Source organism: Sciurus carolinensis, chromosome 4 (genome assembly GCF_902686445.1).
Source record: "Sciurus carolinensis chromosome 4, mSciCar1.2, whole genome shotgun sequence".
NCBI lineage: Eukaryota > Metazoa > Chordata > Mammalia > Rodentia > Sciuridae > Sciurus > Sciurus carolinensis.
The window spans coordinates 104140018-104158558 of record NC_062216.1 but is presented as its reverse complement, the minus strand read 5'-3'; the positions used below and the strand labels follow the sequence as shown (position 1 = coordinate 104158558).

Sequence of the window (18541 nt, the reverse complement as noted above, 5' to 3'; positions counted from 1 at the left end):
AGTATTTGTGAATTTTCCAAATTTCCTTCTCTTCCTCCTATTCCTTTCTCTTCTTTTTTTTTCTTTGTTTAATTTCTACTTTTATTCCACTGTGGTTGGAAAACATGGTCTATATTGTCTCTGTCCTTTTGAATTTATTGAGGCTTGTTTATGGTGTAGCATATGATTTATCCTGAAACTTGTTCAATGTGTGCTTGGAAAGAATGTGTATTCTGATGTTGTTGGGTCAAATGTTTTATAGACTACAGACCCTGTTGGTTTATAGCGTTGTTCACCTCTTCTTTTTCTGCTTTGTTCTTCTGTCCCCCGAAACCATGCAGCTATTATTGCAGAACTGTCTAAGTTTGATCTTGTTTCATTTTGTTGAGGTCTTGTTGTACATGCTTATGTATTTATAACTGTCATAACTTGCCAATAGATTGGCTTCTTATCTTTATAAAATGTGCTTCTTTATTGTAGTAACTTTTTATTTTTAGTTTTAAAGTCTAATTTGTCCAATACTAGTGTGGCCACTCCAGTGACATATAGGAACATAGTACTTGTATTTCCAGTTGTCCCTCAAGTTCAGTGGAGGGTGATTCCAGGATGCCTCATGGAAACCAAACTCATACTGAATTGAGTAAGGTCTGGTCAAATGAAACATCAACAAAATTTACATGGAATTGATATACAGGTAAATCATGTAGCTGTTAAGTGGAATCAAAATTCTTTTTATCTCTTTAGTGAACTTTCCCATAGAAAATAACTTAGTGCAAAATTAGTTATTATAAACAAAACATTTCTTGATGAGCATGGAATCTGAATAAAAGGTATTTGCACAATCAGGTTTTTAAATAATATAGCCATTTCCATTTTTTTCTAATTCTCTTTTTCCAATTTCTTTGTAACATGATTTTTTCCTAAAATATCTTGAAAAAATTATGTAGCTGTAAACTGTGTAATTCCAGTTTATAGTTGAAAAGACAGGCATTCCATGTTAACTATTTGTCTAAGATCCTTATAAAAAGTCACAGGCAGAACCAGCAATAAAAAGGACCTCTTTGCTCATCAGGATGTGATACCTTCCTCACGTGGTTTTTGAGGCAGTTCTGGAATGTAGAGCTCTATTACAAGATTACATGTTATTGGGCATAGATGCATGCTGTTGAAAGGAGCTATGTTCATTTATATTCAGTCTTCTTTATCTGCCTTAGGCTACTGTTACCAAAAATACAAACTGCCCAGTGTTTTTGGAGATGTTCTTTCAAATATATAAACCAGATTCTGTGTTAAGTTATACAACGTTTGCATGAATACTCTCCAGATGTTTGATGCTACAGAAAGAACTTATTCTGTTGTTTGGGATTCATCAAAACCACATCCTCTGTGTTTGCTTATGACTGAGTACCTCAGGACATGAATGATAAAAAGAGAATGGACACATATGGTGTTCTTCAGGGAAAATAAACTTTGCAACATTGCAATGTGAGATGAAGTTGAAGAGTGCAATGTGACTTTAGAATATATACATCAAAAGTGAAGTGAAATAAACTAAATGTTCTTTGCTTTTCACAAAGCCACAAAAATTTTAAAAATCTTAATGCACATCTCTTTAGTTGACCTATAATTAATATTTGATTGTATAGAGCAAGATAGATAATCACATTCAACCAACACTAGTGGAACTTAACCAGCACCATTTTGAGTGCTTATAGTCAGTGTATATCAAGTATATGAAGTGAATATTATTTATTATCAAGGTGAATATTTAACATATAAGAGTTACCAGGGGCTGGGGGTATAGCCTAGTGACAGAGTTTATGCTTAGCAAGTCCTGGGTTCATTCCCTTGCACTGCCAAATACACACATACACACATTTGTGTTTATATATATATAAAATATGTATGTATATACATATATAATAATATAATTATTACTATAGTAATATGTATATATAATGTATTTGTGTATGCATATGTATAGTATATTTTTAAATTATATTGCTTATAATTTTTCTCTCCCTTTTGCCCCACTTGATCTGTCTTGGTATTGAAACTGGTATATTAAATTTTTCTATTTTTAGGGTATGTGTGTCTACCTTTGTCTCCTTGCATTTCTTAGTTTCTGCTTCATAAGTTGTTGCTATACTATTTAATACATATTCACGTGTGAAGTCTATATGTGGATTTTGGTTTTTAGCAGTTGTTTGTCATGGCATCATGATTTGAAACTTGAAGTCTTTTTCACCCTTATCAGGCTCTATTCCTATTCTCCTTTTATATCCATTTGCCTGTTTTCACGTTTTGTTTTGTTTATTTGCTTATTTTACCCAACCTTTTGTTTTTAACCCTCATTTTGTTTTAGGTATGTCCCATACATGTAGCAGGCAGTTGGGCACTGTTTGGCAAGCCATTGGAAATTCTTTTCTTTAAACAGATGTTACATCTCTTCACATTTTTTATGTTTCAAAATATCATACAGCAAACTTGTTTTTTTCCCTTTTGTATACAGTTCTATGAACTTTAACATATGTACAAATTCATGTTAGCATTACTATAATCAGAATAGAGTCCATTTCTCTTACCTCAAATACCTTCTTCCACTTCCCTTTTGGAGTTAGACATCTCCTCCCACAAAACTCCTGGCAAACACTGCTCCATTCTCTGTTGTGTGGTTTGCAGTAAGATAAGGGAAAAAACCTGAGAGGTCCAAATTGGAAATGAAGAAGTAAAATTGTCTTTAGGAATGGCCTAATCCTCTATTGTAAAAAACTTCAAAAATTCTGCATGTATGCACACACACAAAAACTGTTAGAACTAAGTAAATTCAATTAAGTTGTAGGATACAAAATCAATATGGAAAAATCAGTAGCATTTTATTCACAAATAATGACCTATTGAAAAGAATGATCCCATTTACAATAGCATCAAAGAAAACTCAAAAAAATATGAATAAATTTAACCAAGGAGGAGAAAGATCTCTGCTTTGAAAATCATATGAAAGGAACTGATACAGATACAAAGAAAGAGAAGAAATATCCTATGCTCGAGGATTGGAAGAAATAATAGTGTTGAAATATCTATTCTACTCAAAGCAATATATAGATCCAACATAGTCCCTATCAAAATGCCAATGGCATTATTTACAGAAATAGAAAAAATCCTGAAATTTGTATGGAAACATGGAAGAGAATAAAACAGTTCTGAGAAGAAAAACAAAACAGGATATGTCACAATCCTGATTTAAAATTATATTACAAAGTGATAATATTCAGAACAGTATAGTATTATGTAAAAACAGGTGCATAGATCAGTAGAACAGAATAGAGAGTCCCCAAATGAATCTAAACATACACTGTCAATGAATTTCGAGAAGGGCAATAAGAAGACATGAAGGTGAAGGATAGTGTCCTCAATAAATTATGTGAAAAAACTGTTTTTTTCACATGGGAAAGAAGGAAAGTGGACCCTTATACCATACACAAAATCAACTCAGAATATATAAAATACCTTAATATAATGTAAAACCAGAAACTATAAAACTTTTAGAACACAAAAGCTAGACATTAGCTCAGACCATAGAATAAATGGGACTATGTCAAACCAAAAAGCTTCTGCACAGTAAAGGAAATAATTAATAAAATAAAAAGTAATATCTAAAATTTATAAAGAACTCATACAACTCAACAGTTGTTTAAGTAATTACTTGTTTAAGTAATGTAGTTAAAAACGAGTAGAAGACCTGAATGGCAAAAGACCTAACTAGATGGTTCCCTAAAGAATACATAAAAATTGCCAAGAGGCATATAAAAAGGTGCTCAGCATCATCGATCATCAGGGAAGTGCAAATCAACACTACTAGGAGATATCACTTCACAACTGTTATGCTGTCTGTTATCAAAAAGTAAAGCTGCATGCAGCCCTATGGTCCCAGCTATTTGGGAAGCTGAGGCAGGAGAATCACAAGTTTGAGGCCAACTAGGGCAAGTTAGTGAGACTTTGTCTCCTAATAAAATATTTTTTAAAGGCTGTAGATGTAGCTAAGTGGTGGAGTGCTTGTGTATCATGTGTAAAACCCTGGATTCAATCCCCATTACCTCAAAAAACTCAAAAGACAACAAATATTAGCGAAAGTATAGAAAAAAGGGAGCTCTAATACTCTTGGTGGGAATGTATATTGGTTCAACCATTTTCGAAGGTATTATGGAATTTTCTAAAGAAACTAAAAATATGCCAGAAATTAAAAGTATAACTGCCATACAATCCAGCAATTCTTCTTCCAGACATACACTGAAAAAACCCCAAAATCACCACCCTGTAAAATAACAACCAAGACATGGAAACAACCTTAGTGTTCATCATTGAATGAATGGATAAAGAAACAGTAAGACAGATGAAGATAGATCACACACACACACACACACACACACACACACACACACACAAAGAATGAGGATCTGCTGTATTGTACAGTGTGGATGAGCCTGGAGGGCATTAAGCTAAATGAAACAAACTAAATCATATTGCATGACCTTATTTATATGTGCATCTAAAAAATCCAGTTATACAGAGAACAAAAGAGTGGTTAGCATAAGTGGTGGGAGGAGGTGGGTAGACATGGTCCACAGGTATAAAGTAGCAGATATGGAAGATGAACAGGTCTAGAGATCTGAGGTACAGCACGAGGCTATAGGTAATAGCTCATACTGTATTTGGGATTCATTGTAAACGAGTTAACTTTAGGGGCTCTTGCCACAAAAACAAAACCAAAAAAGGGTAATTATGAAAGATAATGGCTACATTAATTTGTTTCACTATAGTAACCTTTTTTTGATCTATGTGTACCATGTAGTGCCATGTTGTATACTTTAAGTATGCACAATAAGATCTATTTAAAAAATAATATACTTATTTAGCAACTCCTATACAGAACTTTTTTTTTTTTTTTAGGTTAAAGCCCAGGCTTAAGGAGGCTTAACTTTTAATCTTAAAGTATTGTAATTGAAGCAATTAATATTATTTACTCAAATATTACTTCTGGAGTTCCACAGGAATTTTCCTTAATCTTTCTGATAGCACCTATAGTTCTCTCATTGCATTACATTTATGTATTTATGCTATTTCACTTACCAGATTTAAAGTGAGATCTTTGGATTCCTACATTGCTTGACACTTTGTCTGCCATTCAACTAATTTTGAACAAATTGGTATAATGTGAACATCATCCCAAATTTCAGATAAATTGTTTTTTTTTTTTTTTTTGACATTGTACCATGTGATTTTTAAAATAAGGACTAAGAACAGATGTAAAGCTCATGAAAATGACTCCAGGAGAATGGAGTAGTAGATATTTCTAGACCCAATGATTAACTGCCCCTTAATCCTCTTGGCAGTCAGTCAGATTTTAAAAAGGACATAATAGCCAAATGAAAATGCCACCTTCAGTAGTTTTGTGTGGTAGGTAAAGAAGTAATATTCTTAGCACAAAAATGAGGGGTACAATAACAGTAGATTCCAGAAAATACAGGAAATGGTTGTAACATCCCAGATTTTAGCAATGAGAAAACTAAAACTAAAACAGGAGATGGAAGTGGTGCCCCATGCCTGTAATCCCAGAAATTCAAGAGACTGAGGCAGGAGGAACACAAGTTCAAAGCCAGTCTCAGCTTTTTATAGACGCCCTAAGCAACTTAGTGAGACCCTATCTCAAAATAAAAAATAATAAGGACTGGGAATGTGGCTCAGCAGTCAAGTGTGTCTGGTTTTCAATGCCTGGTTCAAAGGAAAAGAAAAGGAAAAATAAAAAAAAATAATACAGAAAGAGAAAAAGAAAAAACTGAAACAAGAGGAGTAATGAAGTCTGGCAAGTGATAGTCCCTGTGAATAACTTTCTGTCAGGACTTGCCAACTGCTATAGAACCATTAACTCTGCTTGTCAAGCTGTAGAATCCTGTGTGGGGTTGAACTTCAGCAAAGAAACACTATGATATTAATTTCATTATCATTTGTAATTGAGAAGACACTGGTAATCAATTTTTTTTAAGATCCTTAACTGACTCATTTTCTTTACAATAAATTTGCATCAATATTTTTCATTTTATAAAAGAAGACTCCTGGAAAGTAATTTGAGTCATTTGATGTTTCCAGTGCAGAACATTCTTAAATAGTTTATGAATCCATCTATTTTTGTTTTGTTTTGTTGACAATTCAGGGGCAGTTCAGCATTAACTTGGCAGGAACTGGGATGAAGATATCCAGCACAGCGAAGTGGCTTGCTCAGGGGAGGTATGCCTCTGTCACAATACACAGATCCCAAGTAAGTCCTGCTGCACCAAGGAGCTTGTGGGGCTGCTTCCATACTGCAAAGTAGCATTAAAGGGCCTCTACCTCGAATTTAAATTTCATGGAGCTAATGACTGGAGAGTTGTTGCATATAGTGGGTGTATCACATATAGTGGGGTATAACACCAATTTAAAAAGTGAAATTGGTTCATTTTTATTGCTGTGCAAATATAGGTTTTATACACAAAGAAATCCACATGCAGGGTACAGATATTTTAACACGAAGTACCAAATGTAAGGTACTTTGTTTACCTCAGGCTTGGGGTTAATGACTTCATATGAAGACACTTCAGATAGAGGTAGTGCCCTTAATTCTACTTTAGTTATTAAATATTTGTAGGGTTGGTTATTTCAAAGTGAGGGTAAACTTTTGGCTTATTTACTTCATTGCTTTGACTTAGTGGTGAAGTGTTGAAGCCATTTGTCATTTAATAAATATCCTTCACAGTGATTTTAAGAATAAGGAGTATTCATGTCATTCATGCTCACATTTTCCTACCTTTATCTGGATAACATTGTTATTTTAACTATATAAATAAAGATTATTATATAGTACTTCTACATGTAGCTGTGATTATTTTTATAGTTTATTTTCATAGTTATTTGAACCATAGCACATGTACTATGCAAAGTAGAATCTACTTAATTGTTAGCTAATAGGTATACTAACACAGTACCCTTCAAGAGCTGCCTTCTGGTCCTTACAGTGCCTTGGGTAGCTTGACTCTGTCCACAGAGAATCTGGATCTAGGTTATAAGTGTTTTCACCATTATTGCATGAAAATCTGCACCAGAAACAAATCCTGCCCACTCTAATTATATTTTTTTAATAAAAGTGACTTCTTACATTTCTATTTATATGAACATTATTTGAATATGAAATTCAATATTCTCATATTTCCAACCTTTTAAATATTTTATTTCTGAAGACTATAAAATTGTGCTTTAATTAATAATTAAATAATTTAAATTTTTATTATTTTTCTTATAGGGTAATATAGTGGGATTTCAGAAAATGATTATTTTAAGCCCTTATTCAGCATATTTAGGTCTAATCCCTTTGGGCAGAAGAATGGGAAAAATTAATTTCTTATTTAAGGTATATTCTAAGCAAGTATAAATGTAGAGAGCTCAATGAAATATTTTAACCTTATGTAGGCAGCTTTTAGATATCTTCTGGTTAAATGTAAAGACTGAATCCTGGCTGAAGTCACCAGAAGATGTAAATATTTAGTAAAATCATTCATTTTTTTTTCTATTTAACTTCTTGTCTAAAGATTGCTTTTTCATTTAATTCATGGAGAACTACCTCAATCAAAATGTCACACATAAAAATCTTTTTTTGAAATCTCATGCCTGGTATAAAATTGAACCTTATCAAAACCAAATATACTTATAGAAATGCAAACATATTTTCTTTTGCCAGTAAGTTCAATTGAGATTGAGTTTTTACTTCAACAATCTGGGAATAGAGAAGTATACAAAATTGAGTTTTCACAGTCATTCCATTTCTGTTTGCTCAGATTCTCTGGAGTTAAAAGGACTTCTGAAAGAAAAGGCAACTTTAAAGCACCTGGTATCTAAACATTTCCATTTTAATGTGTCCCAGAAACCAAGAACTAAAAACTGCCTTCTCTACTCTTCCCTTCCTACCTAGATTAAAACCAACAACAACTTATCTCCCCTAGAAATGATAGACATTTGGCCTATTTTTGTCTCATTCTACAAAAACATCTTTCATCTTTTGACTTTGGGGCCTGAAGATAGGAGGCAGTTTCAGAAGCCTTAAGCTTTGCCCTGCCTCTGCCCACCTTACTTCAGTGAACCGCTCTACCTAAGAATCTCTTTTCAGTCCTTCTCTAATTATGATTACTGCTCTCAGCCCAGCTTCCCCGACTCCATTTCATCACCTTCTGTACTTTTCCTCGTGGTAATGCTTCTTGAGGTATTTGAGGTAAAAGGGTAGGATATGAATTCTTTACCTTTAAGGTCAACATTGTATAATGTCTTTTCTTTAATTTAAGAGAATCTTATATAAAATTATGTAACAATTGGACACAATTGTAACAATTGGGAAAAGTTTTAATGTCTCACTTATGTTAATAGATACCTTGATCAAAAATATGTGGATTGTGATGAAGTGTCTAAATTATTTTGTGGTTTATAATCATCAAGTAGCTAAAATGAATTTTAGGTTATCTAACTTTTAGAATCTTAGGTTATCTAATTTAACTTAGGTTATCTAATTTTAATTTTTCCATGACCACCAATTTAAACTAATGCTGAAATGACCTGATCTTTGGTATCAAAAACAATTGTTATATGACCCCTTGGTTAGTGAGTTCAATGATAAGATACAAACATTTGTATGTTCTGCTTTGTGCTCATGGATATGAATTTGTATAATATTGTCCTATACTTCTGCCTCTTTCTATTTTCAGGATGGAACCAAAGTCTATGGTAGATGTGGAGGGTTCTGTGGAAAGTGTGTTCCTCACATGACTACTGGGCTCCCAATTCAAGTAATATGAACATTCTGATGTGGGAAGTATGCCCCAATGGGGAGATGTTCTCTGGAACATGCAAACAACTGGTGCTCATTTCTCAACTTCTCCCTTCCTGAGATTTCCATGTCCACTGTGTCTGCCTTTTATTCAAGGTGCTCATCATGGATTCAAATCACTTGAGTTTTACAAGGTTTCCAAAACAGACTTACCAGATATATGGATCAGGATCACTTTGAGGAACATAATTTATGATAGGGAATACAAGCATGTTTGATGTATTATACCAAGACAACGTTGCTGTCAACAGCCTGGACTGGACCACAGTTATGTCATACTGTTAAACATACATGTAAACCTCTTCAGTATCCTAGTGTACAATGAGATGTTTATTCGACTAGTTAAAATGGAGCAAGTTAAAATTCGGAAAAATGTATACAAAACTACTATAAATTAAACATTATTGAACCTGTCAGCTGAATATCAAATAAATACATCAGAAAAGTACATAGCCATTATACTTTCTGCTGATACAGATTAGATACCTTGTTTTTCCTTCAATTTTAATTGTGGATTATGGTGCTTCAATGAAAAAAATTGTTCTAAAAATGTGGTACAAATTTTGTATTAAGAATTTGTGTTTGGGTTAAATATTAAATATAAAATGTTGTGGGTATAATAGAGAAGATATGATATATTAGAATTTTATTTTTTAAACCTACCTCTAATTTGATCATACTTATAAGAGCAATATGTTGATTTTTAAACTATTTATATGCTATTATGTCTTTATAACCCTTATATATGTTATATATCTAGTATTTAAAAATCTATTTTCTCAAAGTTATATACTATATTTTATTAACCAGATATAGAAGTAAGAATTCTTGAAACTTTAAAGATCCTATTTTGGTAAACATAAAATTATGTTTATAGACACCAAATTTTATAAGAAAGGGCAAGTTATTTGGTGGTTTCTGAATGCCAGAACATAAAGGGCAGTGTAACAATTAACTGTTTAGAGGCAAATTCTCAGGTATTAGGATATTTTTATGTGGATAATTTAAAATTGTGTATTATGTAATAGGTAACTTTAAAAGACAGGTTGACTAATAATAGTTATCTATGACAACCTACTCTGTAAACCAAAATAAAATAAATAAAAAACAGAATCTACTAATAGAATTTTACCAAATACTGGTGTACTCATTTTACCCACAAAGTGTTTTTTCCCCAAACATTTATGAAGGATATATTGTACCATATAAGGTGCTCAAGCAATTTTGTGCCAATGTGGTTAAATAAACACTTGGGGATCTCTGTATCAGAAAAGAAGTATTATGCACTATGTGCCTTAAACCAGTAACAAACATTAATATGAAATGTTATGTCTTCCAGAAATGTTTCATTCATAATTAAAAACTTATGATTTATAAACATTTAAATAATAAACATATTTGTGTGATGCTTTAGCACTTTGTGCTCATTTGTCCTCACATGTAAGAAAGTTATCCTTCCCTACAAGTCTGTATGTATAAAATCACTTTAGGAATTCTAAGAAGGTGTTTTATTGAAATTGTTGCAGTTGGAATGGAAACAGCTTATGTCTGGTGCACACCCTTCTCATGACAAAAGTCTATGGATAGGAAGGCAGAAAAAAGCTTGCAATCTGTATGTTCACACAAGTAGTGCTTGTGTCTACTTAGGTTCAATTGACCAAACCCAATCACATGATCAGACCTATGACACAGAAATATTTTCCTTCTTCAAGGCAGGATGGTGAGAAGTGGAGAGATAGGTGGGGGTCTTCACTCTTCTTTCAAAGCAGGGAACAGACATATCTATCACATTATCTGTCCTTATAACACACCTGACCATCTTCAACAAATTGCCAAAGTACTCCCTGAAGTGGTTGTCTATCTATCATCTATTTATCTATCTATCTATCTATCTATCTATCTATCTATCTATCTATCATCAATCATTTAGAGCTTTATGGTTTCATGTTGTTGTGGGGTTCATCCTGACAAAGTCATACCTGCATGGAAACAGACTTCAGTTCAGGATCCCCCACTTTTCTCTCTCCCTGTCTACCCCTTCCCCTCTTCCATTCTCCTTCCTCTACTAGACTTCCTTTTACTCATCTATTAATTCATATTTGGTTGTTACTTTATATTATCCTATATTTAACTCCCCCTTTTTTATTTTACTCTAACTTCTGCATATGAGAGAAAACATTCTACTATGAGTTTCTGAGTTTGGCTTATTTCACTTATGATAGTCTCCATTTCCACCCATTTACTAGCAAATGCCATAATTTCATTCTTTTTTATGGCTGAGTAGGACTCCATGTGTGTTTGTGTGTGTGTGTGTGTGTGTGTGTGTGTGTGTGTGTATCAATTTCTTAATCCATTCATCTACTGACAGGCATCTGGGTTGATTCCAAAACTTATCTATTGTGAATTGTGCTGCTATAAACATTGAGGTGGCTGTATCAGTATAATATGCTGATTTTAGATGTTTGGGGAAAATACCAAGAAGTGGAATAGCTGAGTCATATGGTGGTACCATCCTTAGTTTTTTGAGGAAGCTCCGTACTGTTTTCCAGAGTGGTTGTACTAGTTTGGAGTTCCATGAAGAGTGTAAAATTGTACCTTTTCTCCCACAACCTTTCCAGCATTTATTGTTGCTTATATTCTTGATCATTGTCATTCTGACTGGAGGGGGATAGAATCTTGGTGTAGTTTTGATTTGTATTTCCCTGATTGCTAGAGATGTTGAACATTTTTTCATTGGTTAAGTAATTTAAAGGACCAGTGGCAGGATATAAAATTTTTAGTTTATCCACATCCTCTGGGATACATAACTTTTTTCCTGATCTGACAGGATATAGCATGATATTTCATTGTCTGAATTTATATTTATCTGATTTCTAGAGTGGAGGAGATCCTTTCATATATACCATGAGGTTTATTTTTCTGAGAATTGCTTGTTCATTATCTTTGCCAATTTTTGTTTCAGAATTGTTTTTAATTGAAGAGCTTTTTAAAAAATATGATCAAATGAGAACAATAAAAATGGAAATTCTGTCTGAGGCTGATATTGTAATTCCCTTGCTTTTTCCTTATAGCAACTATTTCAAAGTACTATTGCTTTGTTCAAATATTTTGTTTTATTTTTGCCCCAAATTCTTAGTAAGGAGCATTACTTTCTATTTTTTTTTATTTTTACAGGCTGCATTTTGATCCTTTGTACACAAATGGGTTACATCATTTCATTTCTATGGTTGTACATGATGTAGATTCATACCATTCATGTAATCATACATGTACATAGGGTAATGATGTCTGTCTCATTTCACCAATTTTTCATACCCCCACTCTCATTTCCCTCTACATAATCTAAAGTTACTTTCATTTTAAGAAAAAGAAGACCATTGGAAATTAATCCCTTCAACTTCCTGCCTCTTCTGCATCTGCTCTGTACTTTCCCCACTCCTCCACCAAAAGAAAAGGGGGTAGGCAGGGAAACAAGCATTTCTAGATAAAAGTAAAGCAGTTTTATGTGGATATGATTTAAAACATTTAAAAATCTCTTGTCACAGCTGTGTACAGTGTTGCATCCCTGTAATTCCAGTGGCTCAGGAGGCTGAGGCAGAAAGATGGAAAATTTAAAGCCAGCCTCAGCAATTTAGTGAGGCCCTGAGCAAGTTAGCCAGACCCTGTCTCAAAAAGAAAAGGGCTGAGGGTGTGGCTTAGTGGTTAAGCACCCCCTGGATTCAATCCCTTGTACAAACAAACAAACAAAATCCACATCCAAAACAAGGATCACAAACAAAAATACCCATGAAAATCTCTTGTCAAAAAGCATGCTTTTGTACTGTAACTTAAAACTAGTTGTGAATATTAATATGTGGTACATAATAACTTTTCTATACTTGCTTAACATTTAAGATGAAGTGTTCCCTACATCTATTTTATCTTTATTTTTCCTCCTATTCTAAGGAGGAAAGATTTTCCTGTTCACGTCCAAGGTTGATCACCGAAACTGCTCTTGATTTTCTACCACTCTGAATTCTACAGGACTTTTTCCCAGACTAGTCTTTTTCCATTTTCTTTCCCTATTCTCTTCTTTAAAAACCATATTTACCCCTTTCTTATATTTTAAAACACAAATACCTCATTTTCTTTCTAACTTTACTGTCCCTCTCTCTGTCAAAACTCCTGGGAGGACCCACTCTCCATCTGTTCCCCTCATCTTCACCTTTCTTCTGTGCTTTGGTACACGATGACATGACTTCCAACTTTCAGCGTGCCACCAATTCTGCTTTCATTAAAATCCCAAATGACAGCCGCCGGGCAAGACTTCCTTGCCTGGGAAGTAGGCCCAGAGAGCTGGGACCAGACCAGCCAGGCACCAGCCCACAGTCTAATGCCCCTGAGGTTGACCATCTATCAACACTAGAGGTGACTCTTCCCACTAGCAGGGAATATACCCCACCTGGAGTCCACCATCCCTAGAGGAACAGCATACTTTTTGGGTCACTGAATTATCAAGTTCCTCCAAGACTTCAGGCTACTGAAGGCTAGGAGAGGGGAAGATACATGAGCAATATCAGAAAACAAGGGAAGAAAGTGTCCCAAATAATCTACATGCTAATCAATAAAATCCAATGACAGCATGGCAGAAGAAATGTCTGAAAGGAAGTTCAGAATGTACATAGTAAAAATGATCAGAAAAGCAAACAATGAGATAAGAGAGAAAATGCAGGCATTGAATGATTGCACCAGTCAACAGTTTAAAAAAACAGTTAAAAGAGCAAATGAAGGAAGCAAAGGATCATTTCATTAAAGAGAGATTCTGAAAAAAAAAAAAAAAAAAAAAAAAAAACTAAACAGAAATTCTTGAAATGAAGGAAACAATAAACCAAATTAAAAACTCCATAGAAAGCATAACCAAAAGGATAGAACACCTGGAAGACAGAACCTCAGACTTTGAAGATAAAATATTTAATATTGAAAACAAAGTTGACCGAACAGAGAAGATGGTAAGAAATCATGAAGAGAATCTCCAAGAATTATGGGATATCATCAAAAGACCAAATTTAAGAATTATTGGGATTGAGGAAGGCACAGAAAAACAAACCAAAGGAATGGACAATCTATTCAATGAAATAATATCAGAAATTTTCCCAAATCTGAAGAATGAGAGGGAAAATCAAATACAAGAGGTTTATAGGACACCAAATGTACAAAATTACAACAGACCCACACCAAGGCACATTATAATACAAATACCTAACATACATAATAAAAATAGAATTTTAAAGGCTGTGAAAGAAAAAATAAAATTACATTCAGGGGGAAACCAATACGGATATCAGCAGATTTCTCGACCCAGACCCTAAAAGTTAGAAGAGCCTGGAACAGCATTTTTCAAGCTCTGAAAGAAAATAGATGCCAACCAAGAATCTTATACCCAGCAAAACTTGCATTCAGATTTGACAACGAAATAAAATCCTTCCACGATAAACAAAAGCTAAAAGAATTTACAGATAGAAAGCCAGCACTCAGAACATTCTCAGCAAAATATTTCATGAGGAAGAAATGAAAATGATGTAAGTCAGCAAAGAGAGGAACTACCCTAAACGAATAGCAAAATAAAGGAGAAACCAAGTCAAGTTAAAAACCAAAAATAAGTCAAAATGACCATGAATACAAATCACATATCAATAATAACCCTGAATATTAATGACCTGAACTTATCAATCAAAAGACATAGACTGGCAGATTGTATTAAAAAGGAAGACCCAACAATATGCTGCCTTCAAGAGACTCATCTCATAGAAAAAGATACCCATAGACTAAAGGTGAAAGGATGGGAAAAACATACCATGCACACAGACTCAGCAAAAAAGCAGGGGTATCAGAAAAGTGGACTTCAAGCCAAAGTTAGTCAGAAGGGATGAAGAAGGATATTTTGCACTGCTTAAGGGAAGCATAAATCAGTAAGACACAATCACAAATATTTATACCCCAAATAATGGCTCATCCATGTATGTCAAACAAATCCTTCTCAATTCCAGGAACCAAATAGAGCACAACACAATAATACTAGGTGACTTTAACACACCTCTCTCACCACTGGTTGGATCTTCCAAACAAAAATTGAACAAAGAAACCATAGATCTCAATAACACATTTGATAATTTAGATGTAACAGACATATATAGACTATTCCATCCATCAATGAGTGAATACACTTTCTTCTCAGCAGCTCATGGATCCTTCTCTAAAATAGACCATATGTTATGCCACAAAGCTACTCTTAGCAAATGCAAAAAGACAGATACTACCTTGTATTCTATCAGATCATAATGGTATGAAATTAGAAATCAATGACAAAATAAAAAAGCAGAAACTACTCTAAAACCTGGAGACTAAAAAATATGCTATTGAAAGATACATGGATAACAGAAGGCATCAGCGGGGAAATAAAAAAATTCTTAGAAGTAAACAAGAGTAAAGATACAACATAACAAAATCTCTGAGACACTAGGAAAGCAGTACTAAGAGGAAATTTCATTTCATGGAATGCATTCAATAAAAGAAGAAAAAGTCAACCAATAAACAAACTAGCACTACAGTTCAAAGTCCTAGAAAAAGAAGAACAGATCAACACCAAAAGTAGTAGAAGACAGGAAATAGTTAAAATCAGAGCTGAAATCAATGAAATTGAAACAAAAGAAACAAATGAAAAAATAGACAAAATAAAAAGTTGGTTCTTTGAAAAAATAAACAAAATTGATAAACCCTTAGCCATACTAATAAAGAGAAGGAGAGAGAAAACTCAAATTACTAAAATTCGGGATGAAAAAGGAAATATCACAACAGACATGATTGAAATACAAAACATAATTAGAGGCTATTTTGAAAATCTATACTCCAACAAAGTAGAAAATCTCACAGACATCAACAGGTTTCTAGAGAAATATGATCCACCCAAACTGAATCAGGAGGACATACACAATTTAAATAGACAAGGTTCAAGCAATGAAATAGAAGAAGTCATCAGAAGCCTACCAACAAAGAAAAGTCTGGGACCAGATGGGTTCTCAGCCAAGTTCTACAAAACCTTTAAAGAAGAGCTCATTCCAATACTCCTCAAAGTATTCCATGAAATAGAAGAGGAGAGAACCCTTCCAAACACATTCTATGAAGTTAATATCACACTGATACCAAAACCAGAGACACATCGAGGAAAGAAAATTTCAGACCAATATCCCTAATGAACATAGATGCAAAAATTCTTAACAAAATGTTAGCAAATCACATATAAAAGTATATTAAAAAGATAGTGCACCACGATCAAGTGGGTTTTATCCCAGGGATGCAAGGTTGGTTCAACAACTGGAAATCAATAAACATAATTCATCATATCAACAGACTTAAAGTTAAGAATCACATGATTATTTCAATAGATGCAGAAAAAACATTTGACAAAATACAGCACCCTTTCATGCTCAAAACACTAGAAAAAATAGGGATAATGGGAACATTTCTTAACGTTGTAAAGGCTATCTATGCTAAGTCCATGGCCAATATCATTCTAAATGGTGAAAAACTGAAAGCATTCCCCCTAAAAACTGGAACAAGGCAGGGATGCCCTCTTTAACCATTTCTATTCAACATTGTCCTCAAAACACTAGCCAGAGCAATTAGATAGACCAAAGAAATTAAAGGGATACAAATAGGAAAAGAAGAACTCAAAAAAAGAAGAACTCAAACTATCCCTATTTGCCAATGACATGATTCTATATTTAGAGGAACTGAAAATTCTACCAGAAAACTTCTAGAACTTATAAGTGAATTCAGTAAAGTAGCAGGATATAAAATCGATGCTCATAAATCCAACGTGTTTTTTTCATAAGTGATGAATCCTCTGAAAGAGAATTTAGGAAAACTACCCCATTCACGAGAGCCTCGAAAAAAATCAAATACTTGGGAATCAATCTAACAAAAGAGGTGAAAGACCTCTATGAGAACTACAGAACACTAAAGAAAGAAATTAAAGAAAACCTTTAGAAGATGGAAAGATCTCCCATGTTCTCAAAAAGGCAGAATTAATGTTGTCAAAATGGCCACACTACCAAAAGTGCTATACAAACTCAATGCAATTCCAATTAAAATCCTAATGAAGTACCTCATAGAAATAGAGCAAGCAATCATAAAATTCATTTGGAAAAATAAGAGACCCAGAATAGCTAAAACAATCTTAGCAGGAAGAATGAAGCAGGGGGTATCACATTATTAGAACTCCAACTACACTACAGAGCAATAGTAACAAAAACAGCATGGTATTGGCACCAAAATAGACATGTAGATCAATGGCACAGAATAGAGGACACAGAGACAAATCCAAATAAATACAGTTTTCTCTTACTAGACAAAGGTGCCAAAAACATACAATGGAGAAAAAATAGGCTGTTCAACAAATGGTGCTGGGAAAAGTGGAAATTCATATGCAGCAGAATGAAACTAAACCTCTATCTCTCACCCTACACAAAACTCAACTCACAATGTATCAAGGACCTTGGAATCAGACCAGACACCCTGCAACTTACAGAAGAAAAAGTATATCCAAATCTTCATCATGTCAGCTTAGGATCAGACTTCCTTAACAGGACTCCCATAGCGCAAGAAATAAAAGCAAGAATCAATAACTGGGATAGATTCAAACTAAAAAGATTCTCCTCAGCAAAGGAAACTATCAGCAATGTGAAAAGAGAGCCTACAGAGTGGGAGAAAATCTTTGCCACACATACTTCAGATAGAGCACTAATCTCCAGAATCTGTAAAGAACTCAAAAAGTTTACACCAAGAATACAAATAACCCAATCAACAAATGGGCTAAGGAAATGAACAGATACTTCACAGAAGATCTATAAGCAATCAACAGATATATGGAAAAAATGTTTCAACATCTCTAATAATAAGAGAAATGCAAATCAAAACTACCCTAAGATTTCATCTCACCCCAATTAGAATGGTGATTATCAAAAATACAAGCAACGTAGGTGTTGGCAAGGATGGGGGGAAAAAGGTAAACTCATACATTGCTGGTGCAAATTAGTGCAGCCACTCTGTAAAGCAGTGTGGATTTCTTAGAAAACTTGGAATGGAACCACCATTTGACCCAGCTATCCCACTCCTCGGCCTAAACCCAAAGGACTTAAAATCAGCATACTACAGAGATACAGCCACATCAATGTTCATAGCTGCTCAATTCACAATAGCTAGATTGTGGAACCAAACTAGATGCCCTTCAATTGATGAATGGATAAAGAAACTGTGGTTATATACACAACAGAATATTACTCAGCCATAAAGAATAATAAAATTATGACATTTGCAGGCAAATGCATGAAGTTGGAGAATATCATGCTAGGTGAGATAAGCCAATCCCAAAAAAACCAAAGACAAATGATCTCTCTGACAAGCGGATGATGATACATAATGAGGGGTGGGAGGGAGGCAAGAATGGAGGAAGGATGGATTGTATAGAGGAAAGAGGGGTGGGAGGAATGGGGGAAAGGAAAAATAACAGATTGAAACAAACATCATTATCCTATGTACATGCATGCTTATACGAATGGTATGACTCTACTTCATGTACAACCAGAGAAAAAAGTTTTACCACATTTTTTTACAATGAAT

The 18541-nt window shown here is 34.0% G+C and overlaps 1 protein-coding gene across 1 annotated transcript in view; it reads left to right on the top strand.

Annotated features, from left to right (window-relative positions):
• Positions 1-10217, top strand: part of Adamts20 (ADAM metallopeptidase with thrombospondin type 1 motif 20) — a 151280-nt gene extending 141063 nt beyond the window's left edge. The window contains exons 38-39 of the mRNA XM_047551823.1: positions 6191-6295; positions 8763-10217. Of these exons, the coding sequence (XP_047407779.1) occupies positions 6191-6295; positions 8763-8852 (195 nt within the window). The 3' untranslated portion in view covers positions 8853-10217. The remainder of the gene's footprint in view (positions 1-6190; positions 6296-8762) is intronic.
• Positions 10218-18541: the final 8324 nt, after the last annotated feature.